Source organism: Pyrgilauda ruficollis, unplaced genomic scaffold, assembly GCF_017590135.1.
Source record: "Pyrgilauda ruficollis isolate IOZ18807 unplaced genomic scaffold, ASM1759013v1 scaffold9, whole genome shotgun sequence".
Lineage (NCBI taxonomy): Eukaryota > Metazoa > Chordata > Aves > Passeriformes > Passeridae > Pyrgilauda > Pyrgilauda ruficollis.
The window spans coordinates 3,087,709-3,104,256 of NW_024531043.1; the positions used below are offsets into that span (position 1 = coordinate 3,087,709).

Here is a 16,548-nt window from a genome sequence, read left to right on the forward strand (position 1 = left end):
TAGCAGCCTGACAGAGAGGACTGCCAGGATGGAAACATCTGGGAGTGGAAGGGAAAGACCACCGCTCCAGCCAAGCACTGCCTTGAAAAGTGATTCATCAAACACTGGAGCAGCTTCCTGGCATAGAAATGCTTCTTATGTGTTCAATGGTTTCCATGTGATTTCAAAGAACTTTAAAAGAAGGGAACTTCCCTGTCCTATTCTAAGAAGGACGGTTTGATTGTACCTCATGTAACAAAAAGGAAGGGAAAGTGCAAAGAAGTGAGGCAGGCAGGTTGGCCAAGGTCAGGAAGAGCTCTGTGGGAAAGCCAGAAATAGCACCTTGTGCTGCAGGCCTGTGCCTTGGCTACAAACCCATCAGTTGGCCCAGGCCAACTTTGCAAGCTCATTGTTGAACAGGACCAGCTATTCAGTGGCTTGTTTCTCGCTGGTGTAAAATAGAAACAGTGCTGAGGACTCCAGATACTGTGTACAGGCTCTGGCGCTGCACTGTCTGAATCCCTTGGCATGTTCAGAAACAGAAGTGTCTATTGTAAGCCGTGTGAAATGTCTGCAGAGAGGCTTTATCACAGTGGCTGGATGCCTGCAGTAGAACTACTCTAAACCATCTTCATGCTGTTTATCTTCACTTTTTCTATAAGCAGGCACAGGTCTTGGAGTAAGTGCATAGAGTCAATGAAAAGTAATGGATTGGCAGAGGCGAGAATGTAAACCCCTTTAAGGTGGAGTTGCACAGCCTCCGTGGCAGCGTGTAGCCGCTATAACGTATCTTTAAAGCTAAGGGAACCCAAAGTGAGAGTAAGGGCAGCAGGATTTAGTCCTTCATGATAATTCTTTAGGGGAGAGAACAGTTTTAGGTCTCTGAAGATAAACACTTTTCCTGCCACAGGCAGTTGTTCAAGCGTAGTTCCGTGTGGAAAGTCTCTTCTGGTCTAAGACTTTTCCTGCGACTGTAGGAGATAAGCCCGGAGATGCGGAGCCCTCTCGAGCCAAACAACCTCATAGCACCGAGCACCCATCGCCGTGCTCGGTCCCGGGGCGAAGGACCCTCTGCGGCAGCAGGTTCCCGGCTGCCCCGAGCCCTGCCCCGCGGCAGCCGCCCCTTCCCCTCCTGGGGGCGGGCGGCGGCAGCGGCAGCGTTAGGACCCGGCGGCGGCTGCGGGGCGGGGGGGGGAAGCGCAGCCCGGCGGTTGTTTACCGGGGAGGGGAGCGCCGGGGCAGGTCTCGCCGCGGCGCCGAGCGGAGCCGAGCTGCGCGGCCGGGCTGGCGGCGGCTCCTCGCCCTCCGCGCCGAGGATGCTGCCCGGGGGTCCGCGGTGGGCGCTGCGCGCTGCGCTGCTGCTGAGCTCGCTGCTGCTGGGGGCCGCCCGCGGCGCCGAGGGTGAGTGCCGGCCCGGCTTTGTGGGGGACAAAGGCCGGTCTCGGGAGGGGGAACACCCCCGTGGGGAAGGCGGGGGCCGTGCTGGGGAGCTGCCCCGAGCGGCGGGGGCTGCTCGGGCCGCCCGCAAGGCTCGGCTCGTCTCTCCGCAGAATGCCTCCGCGGCAACGGCGCGTCCTACCGCGGCAGCCGGCAAGTGGCCTCCGGCGGCGCCCCGTGCCTCAACTGGCTGATGGTGCGGAACGGCCCCGGCGCCGCGCTCCCGGCAGGTGGGTCCGGGGCCGGGGGACGCGGCGGGAGGGACTCTCGGGGGAGCGGAGGGTGGCGCGGCCGCGCTGACGGCCCGCTGCTCCCTAGCAGTCGATGAGGACCACAACAGCTGCAGGAACCCGGACGGCGACGCCGCGCCCTGGTGCTACATCCAAGGCGCTGCCGGGATCCCCGAGCGGCGATCCTGCGACATCGCCCAGTGCTCAGGTAAGAGCGGCCGCCGCCGGACCCCTCTGTTCCTGCCCTCCCTGGTCTGCCCCCTACCGCTCGGGCTGGGTTTGTCACCAGGGTGGGGTCCCCCCGGCGCACAAACAACCCCGGGCTACGCCAGCACCTCCCTCGGAAACATCGCGTACCCAGGGCTCCCCTCCAGCCCCCGCCTGTGCGTGCACATCTGCCTCCCAGCTATGCCGTGCTCCGCCCCTAGAGCTTTTCCATTAGTGCCGGAAAAGGCCTGTGAAAAGCCCCCACTCCCCCATAATTCGCTTATCACCATAGCGCTCTCTAGCTGTGTTGCAAAAGGTCGAGGTCTGGACATCTAGGAACTGCTGAGGTGTGGGTAGACTCTTGCTGTGGGATGTTATGGCTGACTAAAGAAGCTTCGTGCTGTTAAAGGAGTGCCAGTGGGAATTTGAGTACGGGGTGCAGGGGAAGAATGTGGAAAAAATGAGAACTGGAAGGGAGGACAGTAAGAAATGGAAACACTGGATTCCTCCTGTCTAGTCACAGTGAGAAATGGAAACACTGGATTCCTCCTGGATAGTCACAGTGAGAAACAGTTTGCCAAAAGAACTGTAGCTGAAGCCTGTTTCAGGGAGAGGAGGTGTCAGCATTGACTGACATCACAGTAACCACTTGGGGTTTTTTGAACTGTTTACTACTTTCTGAGCCCTGCAAGATTTACTCGCACCACTGTCCCTTGAGACTGCTATCCTTGCATGTAAATACTTTTCCCACACACATACACCCTCCCCTTTTTTTCACTTTGCTCTTTTTTTGCCTGCTTCTCCCTAAAGATGAAGCAAAAAAATGTTCTGCTGCCAAGATCCTTACTCAAAATATTCTTGCTGCTTTAGGATCAGAAGAGTTACCTGACCTTTCAGCCATTTGCATGTTTAATAGGTTTCATATTTTTGCATCTCAGGGCAGGCACCTTTTCATGGTCCAACAGTTCACTTTAGTTCAGTTGCCCTGGCTAACCCTACTTGATGTTACTGTGCAGGACTCCTGATTTCCTGTCTCTGACTCCCTTCTGTACTTCCATTTCACATTCCACTGAGGACTCAAAATGGCTGCAGATAGAAAATCCACATGGAGTTATAGCCTGCTGGGGGGGAAGATGCAGGTGGAGTGAGTTTTCAGGTGTAGATGCACACTGTGAATACCATTTCCAAAAAGGAGGGGGGTTTGTGTAGAAAAGGTAATAGATACCTACTTTACCCTGTCACCGCTTTTACAGTGCTACAGCTTCCATTTAAACCATGTCATGAAAGAAGGAGCTACCTTGAAAATCTTTCAATGCTGTTGATGAAAAAGAGCATTGATAAAAAACAGGGTTGGGAAGGAACCTGTATCCTTGGGTGCCATTTCTGGGCCTTGACTGAGGAAGGAATTGTCCTCAGTCAGTGGCTGTGCTGCCTGAGGGCTGCTCTGACTTAGCCTGTCCAGTGGTGTCCCAGACTATCAGTTTGGTACCCTGAGGGACCAGGGAAGAATATCCCCAGGTTGTTTTCACACCAGCTGGAGTCTCCCGTCAGACTTTCCTGTGTCAGGGAGATTGAGGCAGAAGAGGGATAAATAGGCTCCTGGGAGATTTGGGATGGAGATTCTCATAATCTTGTTCAGCATGATTGAAGCTGCAGCCTGTACATCGATCTATACACTAAATGAAGTCATTCTGCATCCTCTGGACTCATGCCCTGAACCTGGGTTTCAATCTGCTGTCTGACTTCTTTAATCTGTGGTGGTGCCTTGGACTCTTAGTTAAATAGGTTCACGTCAAAGGAAAGTGGGGAGAGGAATGCATTTCTTGTCTATTTTGGTAGGATTTCTGGCAACAACTTAAGGGGGAACAAGTGTTTATCAGTGTGCTTTGAAGACAGTTCAGTGATATCAGTCTAGAGCTGTCCCACTCTCAAGGCACATGTTGTTTTGAAGTACTTAAAAGTGCTTGGTATGTTGTATATATATATTTTTTCTTCTCCTCTCAACAGATGCTACAGCTACCACAGCCCCAGTCCCTACAGCAGAAGTTGGTACTTCCCAGGAGGTTGAGCAGGTGTTTGAACCAGCTGATACCTTGCCCTCCCGGAGCGAGGCAGCCGCGGTGCAGCCCGTCATTGGGATCAGTCAGAGAGTACAGATGAACTCCAGAGAAAAGAAGGACTTAGGGACACTAGGTACAAACCCAGGATCGTGTGATTGATCCATTCCTGTAATTCTGGCAGGACAGACCTGTTTTGAGGCTCTGAAAGCAACAATACAGCTGGATCTGCCGTCTCTTCATTTTGGGTCTTTTTTCTCTCTTTTCACAGGTTATGTGCTGGGGCTGATCATGATGGTGATAATCATTGCCATCGGGGCTGGCATTGTCCTGGGATATATCTATAAGAGGTGAGTGGCTGTTCTTTGTTCAAAAGGTTGTGTATATATAGCAGGAGTGTCTGAGCACCTGCAGACCCAACCAGATGCCAAGGAAATGGGACAGAAGCGTATGTTTGATTATGGCACATTGAGCAAGTTTCTTTGTCACACTGAGGAAAGAACTACTGAAGAGTTAACTCTGTTCTTCTCTATTCCCCCATTACTGTGATATTCTATCTCAATTAAAGTTTCAAATTGCCCTCTTCAATATTTGGGTTTTTGTGTGTGCATGTGCACCTTGATGTGGCTTTTTCAGATGTGCTCGGGAGCAAGATTTTGTCAGAACTAGAAAGAGCAGATCTCAGGTCCCCTCACAGGAAGTTGCTTTTGCTCAGAAAAAACACAGTTCTTTTAGCAGGCCACCTGTTCCCCTGATTTCTGTAGTCTTATCTTTAGAAGAAAAACAATTGACAATTTTTTTTTTGCTACTCATGCAATGTATTCTATGAAGCTGAGTATCAGGTAGCACTTTTTTTTTGGCCCAAGATAATTTTAACAAAGTTCCTGCATACATTAAGGTCAGTTTTGATTTTGGCTTCAGTTACTTTTTTTTCAGTCACTTCACTGTGTTGGACAGAAATGTTTCTGTAGCTCAGCAGTGTGTGAGGGTAGTGGCAGTAGCAAGCTGCTTAGTTGTAAGAGAGAGGGCAGGATTAACAAATAGCAGTGATTGTCACTGCAGAAGCAAAGGCCCAGGCTCCCTCCTCTGGGAGGGTTTGTTCTATGTTTTGGCTGTTTGACAACAGTCTGACACAACCAAGCAGAAGGAGCCCTTTCCCAAGCTGGGACATGTCCTTATGTAAGTGTTTATAATAAATGCTGACAGAAAAAAAGCAGAGGGAGGAGTGTTACATAAGGGGCAAAACACAGAGTGCTGCTTGTCGAGGAATCTGATTTGAGGTGTCACTTCAGAGAATGCTGTCTTGTGTGCTGGCAGGAACGGCAGCCACTGCTGCACGCTTGTAGGCAGCTTTGAAAAGCAGCCAAAATGCTGACAGGAAACCCCAGCAGCTCTGCCTGCTTGAGATCACGAGCCCCAGGAGGAGCGAGTGGTGCCTGTCCCACCTTCTCCTGTCCTCGGTGGGAGGAAGCAATAGACCAGTGTTGGGCTTTGTCCAAACGCAGCTTAGCTTCTCCAGTCACAGAGAGCTCACAGCAGGGATGTACTGCAGGTTTACTGTCTCCTTCCTTGCCTTGATCTCAAAATTGCATGTGCAAGCTGGCAGGTTTGGGTAGTAGGTGTGGTGAGAAACCTTTAATGGGTTTAGTAGTTTTTGGTATACATAGCTCTTCTGGAGACAACACGCTATTAATGCCAAATCCATTTTTAAAGTCAGGCAGTTCTTCCACAGCACAAATTACAGAGGTAATTAGCAACAGGCTGGAGACTGAGGTAGGTTTGAGGAGCTGGTTGTGGCATTAAGCTGTTATAGCTGCAGTGGCAGAAGGCAGGGCCAGCTCTGAAGTCAGCTTTAATACTTTCTGGACAGCTTAATTTGCTGCAACAAAAGGCAGAAGCTGTCACCACCTCCAATATTTGTTTCAGACGAAGCAGGTTACAGAAGCTCTTTTCCACAGCAGTGGCCTCTGCACTGTCTCACCAGGCAGTGCTGTGGGACTGTAAAGGATAAGGAAACATATGGCAGCTCTGTGGTTTGAAGGAGGGGCCTGGCTGTACAGTCATTTATCAGCAGCAAAGTCAGTAAATAAGTCAGTTTGAGGGAGGGACAGACTTCACTTGGCTGCTTAGTTTTCAAAGAGGCTCAGCTGTGGTCCTCTGCTTACAGTAGGGAGTATTTCTGGCCCTTTGTATGCAGCTGAAACCACTTAAAGAGCAGAGTTCCTGCTTCTCTACTCCATCAGCTTTACTAAGACTCTCCCTCCAAGCAGCAGCACTCACCCCATGTATGTGTTTTGGTTTTTGTTGTAATGCAGGGGGAAAGACCTGAAGGAGAAGCACGAACAGAAGGTTTATGAGCGTGAGATGCAGCGCATCACGCTGCCCCTGTCAGCGTTCACCAACCCCGCGTGCGAGCTGGTGGATGAGAACACCATCGTGGTGCACACCAACCAGACGCCCGTGGAGGACACGCGGGACGGCAGCGGCCCCCTCATGGGGCAGGCCGGGACTCCTGGTGCCTGAGCAGCTCAGGCAGGAGCGCTACAGGCTGAGCAAAGCCTCCAGCTTCCCACTGTGAGTGCAGGGGTTGCGTGTGTTCATTTCTATTTTGTTTTCTTTTTGATGAACGCCGGATGAAGGTGAAGCAGAGGAACAGAGCAATGGGCTATTCATCATCTGTTTGAGGGGCACCGTTCAGTGCATGACCAGCTGGGGACTGGTGTGGTGGACCCTGCTGCTTCTTCCCACCTATCTCCATGGTGTGCCAAGGAGCTGGGGGGGATGATGGGCCAGGCTTACACCTGGCCACAGATCCTGTAGCCTAGAGTGTGGTCGTGGCTTCCTCTTTCTATGTTCTTTTCCTATTTAATGGTGTGCACTGTTACTTAAGTTTCAGCCTGGAACCTCAGGAGAGAACAGTACTGCAGGGACTGAGGGGAGCTTCATGTCAGATTTAGCTAGATAATTACACTCTGATTATAGTTCCTGCCTTTTTGCTTTAGTGGCTGAGAGCTGGAATCCAGAATCCAGCTACTGGATCAGGTTTTTTTCCAAGGAAGGGCTTATTTGAGAGATGTCTTTGGCCAGAAGCAGAATGTTTAGCCCTAGTGCTCTCCTCAAGCTCTTGACAAATCCAGGTCTTCCAGGGCTGAGGCCACTTCTCCATTCCCCTGTGGTGCTACATGCATAGCCACAGTTGTGTCCAGGGGGTCTGTCTGTGCCTCCTGCTCACTTACACAGATCAGGAAAGCAAGGGTGAGTGATAGATAGTTGTGGAGTGAAAAAAACCAAACTGCCCTTCAGTTACTTACAGCAGGTTTAACACTGAGGATAGATAACATCCTCTTTTGAACTCCTTGGCTTCCTGCAGAGTCAGTGCTGGACAGAGTGGCCAAGCTGTGGAGGTCACCCTGATGACAGTGCAGCAGTTCTGGCTCTAAGGGCAGAACAGGGCAGCTGTTTTGTAAGATACTGAAGTTCTGGTGTGGCTCCTGGCCCAGCCTCGGTCACACACTCAGCTTGTGCAGCAAGACTACTTACTTACAGAGCCTGGTCCTATTAGAGAGGTTTTGTAACAACTTTTATTAGCATTTCAGGGGGTTTGGAAGGGATGGTTGCTGCAGTGTCTCCCTAATGGCACCAAGGCAAGGCCAGTTCAGGGAAACATCTGTCCCCGCTTCAGGGGATTCAAGCCATTCAAGTAAGTTTTGTAGCCATCTGCTTTATAGCTGTGGGCTTAACAGGGAGCAGCACTTGGCAGCAAGGGTTTTAGTGTTAACGTTTGATTCAGAAAAGGGAAATATTTTATTTTTAAATGCCTTTGAATACCATTTCTTTGTAAAATGTTTTAAATACCTCATTATGAGAAGATACAGACTGTGCTGCCTTGCATTAAAGCTTAAAAGAAGAATGCTCTGTAGACCTGTGTGGACTGTGGCTCATCTGTGCATTCCTCCTGCCAGAGCAGCATCCTTTGCCATGTTTCAGACTTTGAATTAAGAAGGGAAGATGCCACTTCAGTTTGCCAGGCCCAGAAGTAAATCCCTATAAGTAGTGCCTGCATGCACCAGCACTGACAAGGGGCATGGAGCTTGTCTTCCTGCTGCCAGCAGCTGCTCTTGGACTGGGACACTGTTCCTGAAAAGCAGCTGTGGGTTACTCAGCAGTCTGGCCATGGGAGCAAACTCTTGGTTACAGCCTCTTCCTGCACTGAGCTGGGTCAGTTCTGCTTTGGTGCTGCTCAGCAGCAGCTCCATCCCTTGAGAAGTACCATGGAGAGAAGTACAATGGAGACAGAGCACAGCAGGTTACAGGAGGTACTAACAGAGCCAGCATTTTTGTTCAGTTGTTGTCCTAACAAAAGTTCCCTGAACTACATATTTCAGAGTAAGATGTTTCCAAGAACAGGTTGTATTTTTATCCCTGGATTAGAAAAGGAAAATGGAGAGGCTCCATGATCTGCTGACTCCATCCTTCAACCAACCAACCAACGAACGAACAGAACGTAGTTTGTTCCCTTTCCCTCACTCCAGGTAAATAGTCCTACAGAGCACTGCACTGTGATTCTGCATTCTGTGAATGTGGCAGAGTCCACAGACTCAAAAAAGGGTGTTCTGGATGCTACCTCATCTGGGCAGTTGCCATGTTGTGACTACAATAGAAACGCGAGAAAGTGGCGGCTTCCGGCTTTATTTAACACAGAGACCACAAAGTCTTGTTCTCAATAGCATACAGTTACTGCTTTTTAATTTAGTTAGAACGTGGAGCTGTGCAAATCACAGTTCATAAACCCCACCCACACATCACCCAGGACTCTCCCTTCAGGGGTCTCCTCACAAACCAGCCTGGGAGGGGGAATGAAAGGGCAAATCCTATTAACAATCCTGGATCCACTGGACGCAGCTTAGAGAGGCTCCTGCCCAACTTACAGCACAGGGAGTGCCCAGTGTTTCTAAAACACCACTACACAGACTAAAAACACCCCCCCTTACATACCTGATGTCAGGTGATGGCTGGTCCCATGTTATTTTACATAATACTTTAAACTCATGGGTAGGGGAGGAAACCAAAGTAACAGCAAAGACTAACACCCATTCCCCACCATTCAATGCTGAAGGGAGGAGGGGGGAAAAAGGAGCACACTAAAAATCCAGTTAAACCATGATGTTTGTGAGACTTAGAGCAGAACCTGATTCAGCTTTTTGTTCAGTTCTGCCAACCATGTGAGCTACTGCAGCAGTAGCTTCCTTCTTTCTCCCACCAAGGGAGGAAGAAGTGAAGTACTGGAAGAAAATACAACCCTACCCACCTCCCAATGACTTCAAGCCCTTTTTCCCCCCCGAGAGCAGGGAATCACCCTGAGGAAAATTTCTGTTTGGAGAATCAGCTCAGGTGCTGCAGCAGCAGCTGCAAGAAGGACCTTCAAAGGGAGCAACTTGCACAATCTGCAGGAAAGGATGAGGTAGTGGCAACTGAATTATTAGTTCTCCAGCTGCCACTCCAGGGAGGATGGGACATTCTCCAGCACTTTTCTATTCGTGACAAGTCCATCCTTTAATTAACCTTGGGCAAGTCCCCTTTTGCCACTGTCCATGCCCAAGGTCTGAGCCACTTCAAACCTTTGGCTTTCTGACAAGCACCTTCTGCCGCCATTTCTGTCATCTCACATCCACAGGCCAAGAGCTCAAGCACTCAGGAATGTCCACACCCAATGCCTAGTGCAGAACTACACATTCAGGTTCAAATACTTTCACCTAGGTTAAGGTTTTGGGCAGGCAAACTCACTGCAGGCGCAGGGTCTGAAAATGCTCCAGTGGCTCATTTGCTGCCTGCCTCATTTGTCATCAGGAGGAGCAAGCAGAGCTCAGTCTTAGTGTTTCAAGGCAGGCTTTTGGAGGTATTCAGAGACACAGAAGGAATAAAAGCCCACAAAACCAAAACAACAATTCATATGTGCTTCCCCAGAGTCACAGTATTTCAGGAGAGCTGCCCAATTCCTGGGGCTTTTTACTCCTTCCTCTGATGTGTGTCAGAGGCCAAAATCTCAGTGGGTTGTTCTGGGAAACACATGCAAATACATACATGTGCTGTCCTGGTGAGACATATTGCTGGATGTCCAATTTCCCCAGCTTGCTGGGCAGGGCAGTCAGTGGGAGAAGCTGTTCCAGAAGTACAGGTCCTTACCCAGGAGAGTCTCCTATAGCAATTCCCTCCCTGGCAGACAGGCCAGGGTGGCTTCACAGCTTGCTTGCAGCCAAGTTCTAAGGCACCACAGTAAAGAAGCCTGAAAAGGCCAGAGAAATATTTCTCAAGCCAGAAAAATAGTGTTCAGCGGCTTTCCTAGGTGCAGCTGGCAGGAAACGGTCCTTTTTGCTTCTGAAACATGCCAGGAATCCACAGTGAATCAGGATACCCAAGAGGAGGGAAGCTGGGTGGGGAGAGAGAGGCAGTGCAGCAGATGCACAGCGTGGTGCCCCGTTAATGCCCTGGAAGTGGCTGAAGTGCATCTCCCTCCCTGACGCTCATCCCAGCTCCAGTGAAGTGGTGCAGGCAGCAGGACGAGCGGCCTAGGTTGTGTCTTCAGGTAGCTTGTCACGGTTCAGTCCATACTGCACACTCACATTGTGGTCCAGCTCCTCCAGCTCAGATGGAAGGGGGATGGCAAGTTCTCCCAGGTACAGAGAGAGAGCTTCAAAGGAATCTTCCAGCTTGGAAAAAGGGGGCCTAGAAGCAGCAGCAAGGAAACATAAGCAGGAAAGAGGAAGCAGAACAGCATCTAGAAAGGCTGAGCTAGGTCCCTATACCATGTACAGATGGTGAACAGGGCCAGGATTTCCTTCCCATTCAGCTTCCAAGACTGCAAAGCCCTCATCTGTATGAGCTACCCATTTTTATAGCCAGGGAGGTCTGGTTTTTTGGAACCTACTTGGCAGCAACACTGTTCTGAAGCTACACGTTTCATAACTGAAATCAAAGTATTTACCTTACTGTCAAAGTCTGCCCCTACTCTTTGTACCTGAGAAATCCTGAACAATCATTCCTTCTTTACTCTCTCTGTCTTGGAATTGTTTCAGACATCTCCACCATACAGCAGTCTCTCTCCCAAACTGTTGAGTCTGAAGCCTCTCACTCATGGAAGCCTTTGAGCATTCCCGTAGATGGCTGGAGCTGCCCTCTGTGCAGAGCAGTCCTTCCACTATGGGAATACAGACATCCTGCAGGCTTCCAAAGAGGAGTCCTCCAGACCCCAAACCTACCTGCTCTCTGGTTCCAGTCTGCAGCAAATAGCAGCCAGAGGGAAAAAGGCTGGAGGACAATCAGCAGGAACAAACTTCTCCCAGAACAGCTTGACATTAAGGCCAAAATCCAGTGTGCGTGGGAGACAGTCTGGGTCAGCATAAACCTGGCCTATGATCTAGGGAAAGTGAGAGAAGCACTTAAGTACTGCAGTAGATCAGGCAGGGGTTCCTTCAAAGTATTATGGTGGAAAGGAAACAAGAGAAACACTGTTCTTCCTTTCCAATGGAGCTCATGGTACTATGCACAGACAAACTTCACTGGAAACTTTTTCAAGACCTGGTGATGTGTCCATGGCTGTGGAGGAAGTCCCAGATGCCTTCTCCTTCTGCCCAGGGTCTCTCTGCCAGAAGACACAGCATGATGGGCCCCTCTCAGGGAGCTCCACAGTGTCTTGCAGCTGGGGATGATGCAGCCCCTCCTGAGTGCAGGTAATCAAGGCAACCTGCATCACCATCCCATCCCTCCCCTTGCTAACCATCTTACCACGCCTTCAGCAAAGCCCCTCGGTACAGAGCCTGTCCTAAACAATGCTGGGAAGTCAACAGCACCTCTAATTCTGAATTGTTCTGCCAGTGACAGAAGGCAGATTCAACCTCCACCACAGCCAGAGGGCTGGGACAGACAAGAACAAGGCTGCAGGTAAAGCAGAGCCAGTAAAGGGCTGGGTGGACAGGGAAGCCCTGCCCCAGCACTGCCCCAGTGCTCACCACCTCCAGCACAAGTGTAGGAGGGAAGGAGCCCACAGCAGAGAGCTGTGGGGGGATCTGGACTCAGAAGGTCAACACAAACTTTCACATGGACAGAGTATTAGGTTTAAAGCCTCACTGGGTATCATAGAAGGGATGTTATTTATAACCACCCAGGCTTTTCTATGCCAGTAACTCAGCACAACAGCTACATCCTGTAACTAGACAGAAATGCCCATTATGTATTTTGGCAGGTTTATGTCCTTATCTGTTTGAGTGTTTAATTTTAGGGGGCTTTTTTAGCATCATCATTTTGGTGACAGAGAGAATGTTCTTATGCTACTACCCTTTTATTTGTCTTTTTTTCTAGATGAAACAATTGTTTTAATCCCACATACAGATTTTTCAAGTTCCTAACTCTATCACTCACAGCCACAACATTCTCTGAGAGGAGGGCCCAGTGTAAACAGAGCTCCAGATGAGGCCACAAAGATTTATGCACAGACATTTTCTTTGTCCCCTTCAACCAAACACTGAAAATGAAACCGCGCTGGCATCCCCTGGTGTTCCTGCAACTGCTGTGTTACACATAACACCGTGCCTTTCATCTGTATTTCCACTGTCATACACACCTTTTAAACTGAAAATACCTTGCAGCTTTCAAGTGCTGCTTTTTGTTCTGCAGATAGAAAAGCCTGATATAACAGTCAGACTCTGCATTGGCTCAGAAATAAACTAAGCCAACAGACTAGGGTGCAAGCTTCAATAATCAACCTGCAAAGAGGTTTTTGTTTCCACTTCTTTGAAGTGAAGTGCCATCCCCAGTGGAGGCCCTGAATTTGCTGAGATTATGCAGCTGATTGTTCTTTTAATGAGGCAGAAAAAAAACCCCACCACAGTTCTAGGGAATACATCTACTTTCAAACAGCAGGCTCAGTCAGAACTTGATGACTTTTTACAGCTTCTCTCAGTCCAGGAAGAAACCGGGACCAGAAAACTACAAGACAGTTATCTTCCTTGAGGAAACAGAGGCAGGGTAAGCTTGTTCTCCCAGTCTAATTCACTAATAATGTGCTGTTAGGTCACAGGCTGCACACTCAGATGCAGAGATCTGGGTGATACCATGTGTACACAGAGACGGGGACATTAAAGATGCCATTTAATGTCCTTGTCTTACCTCACAGAGAACAATCCCAAATGAAAAAATGTCCACCATCTCATCGTAGCTCTGTCCTGTAGGAAACATGAGACATTCAGCTCTGTAAAGAGAGAGTTACCCATCCAGCTATTTCAGGAGCTGCCAGTACCAAGCTTAACTAAGGCTATTCCCTGGAGAGCCCTAAAACAGGAGACAAAGCAAGGCTTAAACCTGAGCAGGGTCAGTCACCCCAAGATCTGTATATCCCACCTGCATTACACTGCCATTACAGATTTTAAGCCTGCTTCTCCCTTGTACTGGGGAATTACAGGACAGCACTGTATCAGATCTGAGCAAATGCTAAGAATAACTATGGGAAGAATAACTATGGGAAGCTTCTGCCCATTTTCATTGATTGCTGTTCTTGTGAATCTCTACAGAGCATGGAGCCAGTGCTCAGCTTCCCCAGCAGCCAGCGAGTCCTTGCTGCAGTGACTGCAGAGATAATAAATTACACACCAGCAGCACTTTGATCCTGGGAAAGCTGGCGGGCTCCAGCATGCCATGCTCTGCTTACAGACACACCCCTCCCAAGCCAGTAGCTGGTAAGCAGCCTTGCTTTCAGAGCTGATGTCAGACTATGATTTTGCTGTTCTCTTGACAAATGCCAGGACTGAGACAAACTCTGAGAAGCAGCTTCAGACTTCTTTAGGGCTGGAGGCCTTGAGGAAACGCAAACAGAACAGCACACAAGAAAGCAACATAGAAAACTGAGCTGGGGGAGAGGAGCCCAGTCCTCCCTTCCCCAGTAGACTGTGCTGGACAATGCTGATATCCCAGCCAGGCAGACTGCCCAGCCTGGTCAGAGAGACCTGCTCATTACAAGGCAATTGTATCCACTGTGTTTCATCCTCACCTCAACTCCTGCAGGGGCAGCTTTTCCTCTAAGGGTCACAGCTCAACCTTAATGAATGCAGCTGAGGGCTGCATGTCAAAACCCAGATTTCCCTGCACTTGGGCAACTCCCACCTGAATCCTGAGGCTTCAGCAAACCTGGCAGCACATGGCCTCTCCTTACATCTGTGCAACAGCACACATAAACCTCATCCCAGAATGTAATGATTCCCTGTCTCAAGGGGCAGTTCCAAAGCATGAGGTTATAACAGAAATTGATCTTGGGTTCAGTTTTATCTCAGCCTCTTTTGTCTTTCCTTTTATTTGGATTGTATCAAGTTTATTTCTGTTGCCCTTCTGAAGAATCCTGTTGTCGAGCCAGAAACAGTACCTGGGCTGGTACAAAGGCTTAGCACGACTGCAGCTATGGCCTCTGTGTGGATAAAAAAGCTTCCACATTAGCAGGTCTGAACCACAGGCTCTAAAAGGTTTGGTTGTTACCAGGGCACGGAAACTTTCAGTAATCCTGTCATCTCTGTGCCTTGCCCCAGGCTGTCTCCTTGCCTGCTCCCTGCTGCTGGACTCTTACCATTCAGCATCTCTGGGGCCATCCAGTACGGGTTCCCGACCACCGTGTAGCGCTTTTTCCTGTCACTCTTGCGCAGCGTCCGTTTCTTGGCAGACGGCTTCTCCAAAGTGGGCTTCTTCCTTTCCTCCACAATCAGCCGAGACAGACCGAAGTCAGCCACCACCACTGTCTTATCCTGCACAGGGGATTCAGTACAAGACACTGATCACTCTCAGCCCCTTTCAGGAGCAAAGAGGCTGCAATTCCTGTTCACTACCAACTAGAGTCTAAGGCAACTATCCAGGTTTCCTGCAGCCACATGAGCATAGCAAGATGTCCAGACAGTGTAAGATACCCAGTTCACAATCCCAACGCATCACTTGCTCCCTTCATTATCTTATTTCCTGTGCAGTTGCTAGAACTTATCCCATCAATTTGGCTACACTTGCCAGGGGAAACCTGGACCTTTCCTTTTAGATCTTCCTCTTTTACCTGGTCAGGAATTAACTTGGACTTTCATCCTGGGTTGTCTGAAGTCAAGTGAAAAAGGGCGGGCTTGAGAGAGTGAAACTACACAAAAATCTTGTGACCCAGCATTTAAAAAAATGAGAGAACACACATGTGCACACACCTACACATTTGTCTGAATCCTGAGTGCCAATAAAAAAGTCATTGAGTGGTTAAAAGAACAGAAACAGTTGCAGAGAACACCTCAGAGTTGAGATAAAGAACAGAACTGTACTAACTCTGAGAAGGTGACTTTTATAGGAGCTGCTACCAGAGGAAGGGTGGTAAGAGAACAGAACACAGAAACAGTGAAAGCTGGATCAGTCTGGAAAATCCTGTGTGAGATTTTTTTGCTTGGGGCACAAAGCCTTTCTGAAATCAGTTCCACCCTGACAAAAGAGGGAACATCATGTGGAGAAAACCAATGGAGGAAGATGCCAAAGAGAGAAGCAGCATGCTGTGGGAACTGAGGTGTAACTCACCAGCTTGATCAGGCAATTGTGTGAATTCAGGTCTCTGTGAATGATGCACATGGAGTGCAAGTAAGCCTGGAAGAAAAGAAGAAAAGCTGGTGTTAGAGGTTCCCAGCTGAGCATTTATAGACACCATAACCCAATTCCAGTAGTCAGGCAGCGTCCACAGCCCCTCATACACCACCCTCCTGAAGCCACTAACCCTGACCCCAGAGTCTGCTCTGTTATGAAGAGTCCAACTCACCATTCCAGAGGCAATCCCTTTGGCAAAGCTGACCTTCTGCTGCCAGGGGAATGGGTCCTGAAAGAGAAATCCTCAATGGGCAGGGATCATCTTACCAGCCAGCTGGTGACAGCAGTTCCTTCACAAGAGGGACTCTTACAGCAGTCAGAGACACACGATACAGCCCCAGAAAGAAGAGGCTTCCTGCCTCAATCTCACCCACAGCTACAAAGCAGCTTTCAACACAGCTCCAAAGAAGACTAATAAGGAGTACGTGAGGCTGGCACAACCATCAGCACACTGAGGCTCACTGAGCACACGTGTCCCAGGTGTCCATACTCACTGCATTGCGGAGGAAGTCCTTCAGCGTGCCCCCCTCGATGTACTCGGTGAGGAGATTGAGCTTCTTGTCCTTGTACAGCACACCAATGAACTTGAGCACATTGGGGTGGTCCAGGCTGCGCATCACCTTCACCTGCAAGCAGAGACATCGCACCCCAAAAAGTGAATGGAACAAGTCCTGACAGATCCATTCTGTGGTGAAAAGCACTCCAGTGCTCAAAGTACTCTTCAGGGATCACAGAGATCACTCAAACCCAGCCTTAAGGCAGTCAATTAACTGTTGCCTCTTCATTTTCATGCTGTGCAATTAAGCTGATCTTAGTCTTTAAGGAGAGCATCCTTGAGTTTGGCTAACATTTCAGAGGGCAAAACTCTCCAGAGCAGCTATTGGGTCTGTGCTGTGTGTGTTAGGGCCACAACAGCAGTGTCAGGTGTTTAGAGAGCTGCCTTTAAGCAAAATCTGACTTCGAAAAACATGGTAGGCAGCCACCAAGAAAATAGTTTTGCT

General features: G+C 49.4%; 2 protein-coding genes across 4 annotated transcripts in view; one reads left to right on the forward strand and one right to left on the reverse strand.

The window, feature by feature from the left end:
* The first annotated feature begins 972 nt into the window (after positions 1-972).
* On the forward strand, positions 973-7,834 carry PIK3IP1 (phosphoinositide-3-kinase interacting protein 1). 2 transcript variants are annotated; one of them, XM_041488596.1, is made up of 6 exons: positions 973-1,380; positions 1,530-1,646; positions 1,735-1,854; positions 3,861-4,046; positions 4,182-4,260; positions 6,226-7,834. In XM_041488596.1, the coding sequence occupies exons 1-6, from the start codon at positions 1,296-1,298 to the stop codon at positions 6,431-6,433; spliced, it is 795 nt and encodes a 264-aa protein (XP_041344530.1). In that variant the 5' UTR covers positions 973-1,295; the 3' UTR covers positions 6,434-7,834. The 2 variants fall into 2 exon arrangements, with proteins under 2 accessions (XP_041344530.1, XP_041344531.1); XM_041488597.1 differs by having other exon boundaries at positions 1,016-1,380; positions 1,738-1,854.
* Positions 7,835-8,579: 745 nt separating this feature from the next.
* Positions 8,580-16,548, reverse strand: part of LIMK2 (LIM domain kinase 2) — a 32,306-nt gene continuing 24,337 nt past the window's right edge. For both annotated transcript variants that reach the window (XM_041488593.1, XM_041488592.1), the window contains 7 exons: positions 16,042-16,173; positions 15,720-15,776; positions 15,485-15,550; positions 14,517-14,691; positions 13,073-13,128; positions 11,167-11,324; positions 8,580-10,633 (listed from right to left, as the gene is read on the reverse strand). In XM_041488593.1, the coding sequence (XP_041344527.1) occupies positions 10,477-10,633; positions 11,167-11,324; positions 13,073-13,128; positions 14,517-14,691; positions 15,485-15,550; positions 15,720-15,776; positions 16,042-16,173 (801 nt within the window). In that variant the 3' untranslated portion in view covers positions 8,580-10,476. The remainder of the gene's footprint in view (positions 10,634-11,166; positions 11,325-13,072; positions 13,129-14,516; positions 14,692-15,484; positions 15,551-15,719; positions 15,777-16,041; positions 16,174-16,548) is intronic.

Bases quoted from the DNA above. Each gene is read 5' to 3' on its own strand.
- PIK3IP1 (XM_041488596.1), top strand. From the start codon at position 1,296: ATGCTGCCCGGGGGTCCGCGGTGGGCGCTGCGCGCTGCGCTGCTGCTG. The intron at 1,381-1,529 runs GTGAGTGCCGGC...GTCTCTCCGCAG, and splicing joins GGCCGCCCGCGGCGCCGAGG to AATGCCTCCGCGGCAACGGC. The intron at 1,647-1,734 runs GTGGGTCCGGGG...GCTGCTCCCTAG, and splicing joins CGGCGCCGCGCTCCCGGCAG to CAGTCGATGAGGACCACAAC.